This window comes from Urocitellus parryii, chromosome 8 (assembly GCF_045843805.1).
Source record: "Urocitellus parryii isolate mUroPar1 chromosome 8, mUroPar1.hap1, whole genome shotgun sequence".
NCBI classification, from domain to species: Eukaryota; Metazoa; Chordata; class Mammalia; order Rodentia; family Sciuridae; genus Urocitellus; species Urocitellus parryii.
In genome coordinates, this window is record NC_135538.1 from 125,361,395 (window position 1) to 125,367,794 (window position 6,400).

The 6,400-nt window shown below is 31.0% G+C and overlaps 1 protein-coding gene across 1 annotated transcript; it reads right to left on the minus strand.

Annotated features, from left to right (window-relative positions):
* Nucleotides 1-4,642: 4,642 nt before the first annotated feature.
* LOC113200102 (olfactory receptor 2B11-like) lies at nt 4,643-5,581 on the minus strand. Its single transcript, XM_026413386.2, has one exon. The coding sequence runs from the start codon at nt 5,579-5,581 to the stop codon at nt 4,643-4,645; it is 939 nt and encodes a 312-aa protein (XP_026269171.1).
* Nucleotides 5,582-6,400: the final 819 nt, after the last annotated feature.

The window sequence follows — 6,400 nt, forward strand, 5'->3', positions numbered from 1 at the left end:
TAATTGAGCTGCTATATACAATGATATGACTGTGTCACTGTAGTATGTGATTTAAAGTCCTTTGGGTTGTTATTGATTATTATCTCATTACTTCTTATTGGTTTGTTCTGATTTTCTATTTCTTCATGGTTCTGTCTTGATAGGTTGTAAGGCTCTAAGAAATTATATATTTCTTCTAGATTATCTAATTACAAGCATGAATTATGCATAGTAACCTTATTGTCCTTTGTATTGCTGTGGTATCTCCTCTTTTACATATGATTATGTTTATTTGAAGTTTTACCTTTTTCTTAATCTATCTAATGATTTTTGACTATCTTTTAAAATAGCTAAAATTTTAATTTTTTATTTCATTTCCAGTCTCAGCTTAATTTGCTTTGGCACAAGCTTTGGAATGTTGCATGTTCATCTTTTTTTTTTTTGGTCTCAATATATATTTTAGTATTATTTGTATTTGATTCATTGGTTGTTCAAACAACAGCATGTTGCTTAATTTCCATGCACTTGGAATATTTGTAAATTTATCCTGTCATTATTGAGTTCATACCACTTTATTCAGAAAAGTTTACATGATATGACTTCAAACTCCTTAAAATATTTAGAAATAGTTTTATGGGCTAACACATGATATTTCTTAGAGAATGTCTTCTGTGTGCGTAAGAAGAATGTGTATGCCAATGCTTTGAGATAGTGTTTTATGACCTTCTCTTAGGTCTGCTTGGTCTTAAGTGTAACTTAACAACAATGTTTCCTTATAGAGAATTCTGTTTGGACAATCAGACTATTGGTGAAATGGAGTTTAGAAGTCCCTTACTTTTATTGTATTCTCTCTCTTCAGGATTTTTAATATTTCTTTTATCTAATTTACAATTATTATATCCTTGGTGAAGTTGACATCATCATTATATAATTATTTTTAATTCAATTTTATGGTTTTTGACTTAAAGTTTATTGTAACTGGTGTAAGTTTTTTTAATCCTGCTCTCCTTTGGTTTCCATTCTCTTTGGACAGTCTTTTTCCATTCCTTCCCTTTCTGTCTCTAAAGTCTTTAAAGATTAAATGAATCTTTGTAGTCAGCATTTAGTTGTAGCTTGTTTTCTTATCTGTCAGTCATCTATTTCTTTCAATTGCATACTTAATTCATTTTCATCACAGGTAATTAATGATTGGTAAGAACTTAATTTTTTATTTTTTTTTGTCTTTGTATATTTGTTTGTTTTTTTTTGTTTTGTTTTGCTTTTAGTACTAGATATTGAACCCAGGAGCACTTTATTACTGAGATACATCCCCAGTCTTCTTTATTTTTTAAAATTTTGAGGCAGGATCTTTGTTATTTTATTTTTTTTATGTTTCCTTTGGTATTGGGCATTTTTATTTAGCAATAGACAAAACCATATTTTACAGAATGTATTTTCTCACTTATAATAGTTCATTTTAAAGAAGGTCTTAAGATGTAGGTAATAAGAAGGAGCATTTATAAATTCAAAAATAAATGAATGAACAAAGCAGAAAATGCAGAAAAGTATAGAAAATGAAATTATTATATATTACAATTTGTATGGGAAGGGAGGGTGGTGTTAGTGTTACATATACAATACAATCTAATGGTTGAAAGAATATTAATGAGATATTGAACTTGGTTTCTGTCTGTATAAAATAACAGAAAGCACCAGTCATTATTTAGGTCAGCCTCCTAATTCTCTGAATGTAGTAACCAAAGTTCAATTCATATGACAATAATAAGATCTTGAGATCAATAGTTAAAATGGCTACATCCAGAAAGCTTTTGAAACAATTTGCATGATGTAAATTTTAATAAAAAAAAAACATGTTCAGAGGTTATTTTTCTGTGAAATAAATTCTTAAATGATTATTTGAATACTCAGTACATATTGAAGGTTATTTTGTATTTATGCGTGTTATATACATACTTTTGCTCAGGTAAAAATTTAAGCATTTTTTCAAAATACACTTCTTTTAATCACAATACTGAAGTGTTTACTTCTCATATTAGACTAGGACATTAGTTATCTAAATTTAAGTCTACTGTTTTTCTTCAAGCAAATCTGACAGATTTTCCAATCCCACCATATATAATGCTTCTTCAGTCTACCTGTTTTTACCAGTGGCCTCTGTGTCTCCTCTAAGGCTTGGGAATTCTAAATATGACAGTTTGAAAAGATATTGGATTTATATTAAGACCTAAAGCCATTTGTTAAAGCATAATTCTAATTTACATCTACTTTAATTATCCCTCTTAAAAGGGGATGCACTTCTTGTCTAGCCATTAGTATGCAAAGCATAGATGAGTATATCTTTAGAGAAAACCATGGTTAAACCATTTTGATTTCTTAAAGACTTAACTGTCTTTTATGATTACAATTAAAATGCTTTAATGTTTTCTATTTGTTCTTCAGAATAAGTCTGATTTCTTTGGGAAATGATAAGTTTCTAATTAACTTTCTTGAAAAAGGCACTTTCAATATTGCTTATGCTTTCCATTGAACATAGAATACAATTTCACTTTGATATAATGATATGCCTTTTCTTCAGAGCTTCTTAAAAGTTAACTAAATTTTGAAATATACTGAACATACATACCTTAGAAATGTGAAGTTCACTAGTACAAATAAAATGTTTCTGTGGGTTTTCCCACCACTGTTATAATTTTGTGTTAATTCTTAGTTCTGGTACTTCACCAAGTCTGGATTACATTTACATTTTGTGAGAATTTTGTGTTAATTCTTAGTTCTGATACTTCACCAAGTCTGGATTACATTTACATTTCCAAAATGAATAATCTTTACAGACCAAGAAAATAGCATACACGTCAAATGCATCAGGACTCAGGAAAATATAAGAAAGCACTATGAACAATTATAGGCAACCTTTATAGTTATGCTTTTAACTCAGAATTGAAGTCTTTCCTCCCAAAGCTCAAAATATCCTTACAGGTTGAGCATACTTAATCCAAAAAGCTCTGAAATCTGAAATTTTTTAATACTAATGTGATGCTACAAGTGGAAAATTCTACACTTATCTGATGTGATGGATTATAATCAAAATGCACAAACAATATTTCTCAAGATTACCTTCATCTATGTATAGATTGCATATAAATACAAATGAATTCTGCCATATTTAAAATGGATCTCATCCTCAGCCTACCTCATGAATATGCAAATATTTATAAATATTAATTAATGGAAATTTAAAAACTTTTGGTGACAATCCCTTAGTAAGTACCCAGAAATCAATATTTATATTACTTAAAATAGTTGCCAAGCTCCAAAGATCTCAAGACCTGGTCTAGTACCAGATGTTCTGTTATTTTCAAAGAATAGATCTGGTTGAAGTTGATTCTGGTTGTGTGGTTCATTGTACCATGTGATTTTCCTTTTTTGTGATTTTTGTTAGATCGTGATTATACTAGAAGACACATTTGAAAAGTCCAAATGAGGGTTTTTTGTATAAGTATATATGCCTTCACTATGCAACATCATATTGACTTCTTAACATAGGAACTCAACACTACTTAACCACAAAAATCATGAATTTGCTTTCACAAAATAGAAATAATTATGAAAATATTTTAAGATAGAAGTGTAAGTTTTATAAATAAGATTTACTTTTAGGATGTCACAGATTTTTGAACATCATTTGCATCCAAAATTTGTATCAATAAAGAGATATTTGCATTATTTGTTGATGTAATCTATTTGCTAGCCTCCCAAATATACACTTCATTCTCACACTGATTTTTTTCTCTGGTTCAAAAGACATTTCTGGCTGTTTCAATTTATGCATAGAAATATTTCCAGGTAGTGGCCTATTATTAACTTATTTACCCATTAATTCAAAAGAGTCATGCTTATGATATTTAAAATGAACATTAAAACACCTACTAATATTTGTTCTCATAATTCTATTCATTGTAACATTTAATGATAAGTTGTTTAATTAATCATGTAAAACATTGCATATTAATATGTAAACAAGATTTACAATGTATTTTTGAAGAACTGATAAGATCTACATGAGCTGAGCTTGATAAACTAATGATTCTTTTAAAGCATAAAATGTTTCAGCCTAAATATAAATTTCAGCCATTCTGCCTACAGAAATTTGTCAAAATAAAAGAGTCATGTAATGTTTAATAGGTAACCCTGATAGGAAGCATAATGGTGTTGTTTTATGTGGTGTGTATTTATGATGGTGAGCTTGAACTAATGGATTTATATTGCAATTAAAATTTAAAATTCTCCTTTTACTACTCAGTACAGTTACTAGTTCAATATTCAAACAAAAAATTCTATTTACTGCATTTTTTACAAATCAACTTTCCCTACTAGTACAAATAATCTGATATCACTCATACTCAATGTGACTAAAAGTGTCAGAAACAAAATATATTTAACAAAAAGAACATATAGCATGAGATTATATTATTAGTCAAAAATGAATTATTTGGGGGTTGGGATTGTGGCTCAGTGGTAGACACTTGCATACTCTGTGTGAGGCAATGGATTTTATACTTAGCACCACATAAAAATGAATAAATAAAATAAAGGTAATGTGTCTGTTTACAACTAAAAATATTTTTAAGTGAGTTATTAGAAAAACTGCATTTTACAAGTAATTTTATTTGCATTTGCAAATGTTCCTCACTAGGTTCCCTAAGGCCCCTTTTACATCCTTATTCCTTAGGGTATAGATGAAGGGGTTTAGTGTTGGTGTCATTACTGCATAGAAGAGAGCCATGAACTTGGGCTGCTCCCTTGTGATAGAGGAGGAAGGCTGAAGATACATGCTAATGGCTGGACCATAAAATAAGGAAACTACAATGAGATGAGAGGAACATGTACCAAAGGCCTTCTTCCTTCCCTCAGAAGATTTAATCTTAAATACAGCACGTCCAATACTAGCATAGGAGGCAAGGATTAAACATAGAGGAACAGCTAATATAAAAATACACACCACAGACAGTGCAAGCTCATTAGCCTCCTTTTCACCACAGGCGGTCTTTATCAGAACTGGAATTTCACACAACAAGTGATCCAGTTTATTGACACCACACAATGGCAATTGTAATGTAAGAGTGGCTTCTGAGAAAGCAAAGATCACTCCAGTCATCCACATAATGGATACTAGCAAGATGCAAGTGCGTTGATTCATGATGAGGGTGTAGTGCAGAGGTCTGCAGATGGCCACATAGCGGTCAAAGGACATAATAGCCAAGAGCAGACATTCTGTGCCCCCCATTATATGGAAGATATAAAGCTGAATTATACACCCAATATAGCTAATGGTCTTCGTAGAGCTTCCCAGATTAAATAGCATCTGAGGCACAATGCTTGTGGTATAACACATGTCTAGAAAGGAGAGGTTGGTGAGGAAGAAATACATGGGGCTGTGGAGACGAGGATCTAATTTGGAAACCAGAATGATAGCAATGTTTCCCATCAAGGCCAGGGGATATGTTATGAGAAGAATAATGAATAGAGGAAGCTCTAGCCAAGGTAGGTCTGCAAAGCCTAGTAGGATGAACTCTTCATGATGACTTTCATTAACTATTGTCATTCTCTTAAAGTTGTCTCACCTGTAATAAGGAAGTGGCAAAAAATTAGAAATAGTTATAATTAGTTAAAAAGTATAACTACATATCGGCCATACTATTATAGAGGATAGTGTGCAATAACTCTTGGAGGAAAAAAGGCAAAGGTCTGTAGCAAGGTGACCAAATTTCTATTCATGATACTACAAGAAATGGTACTTAAAATAAAAAAATATGACATTTCTAGAGCAAAAATTGGGAAATATAACATATTTAAAAGGAACTTATTGTTTGAAGTCATCTCATTATAAGGCTATTCTATAGCTATATTCTATCAGGAAAAAAAAAAGAAAAGAAAAATTTCACAAGTGTATAGCCAGAGTTGAAGCAGGTAATGAGGTGAGAAGGAGAATTAGCATCCAAGTAAAGATAACTACTTTTCTGTAGAAATTTCAAGAATATGTTCACACTTCATTTAATTAAAAATGTAAACATGACAACCACATAAAAATAGCTAAATATTCTGCATCTGAATTACTTCCTTTGAATAATAAATGCATACAGTAATGATCTCCTTATAGTGAAAATTCAATTGCAAATAGAGGCAACTATGCTGGGAAAACCACCAGTCAGTGGTTTTCAATCTTTGGCTGCCATAAAAATCAGCTAGGGAGACTGTTTACTGGTTTTTATCTCCAGGTCTCTGCTAGAGCAGCTATAGCATGGAGTCTTGGAATCGCAGGAATCCTTTTCACAGGCAGGGTTGCAACATTTCAGAAATGTTAGGAAGAGTAGAATATCAAAATAGTTATAGTAGAAGAATTAACAAGAAATTTAGAACTCTG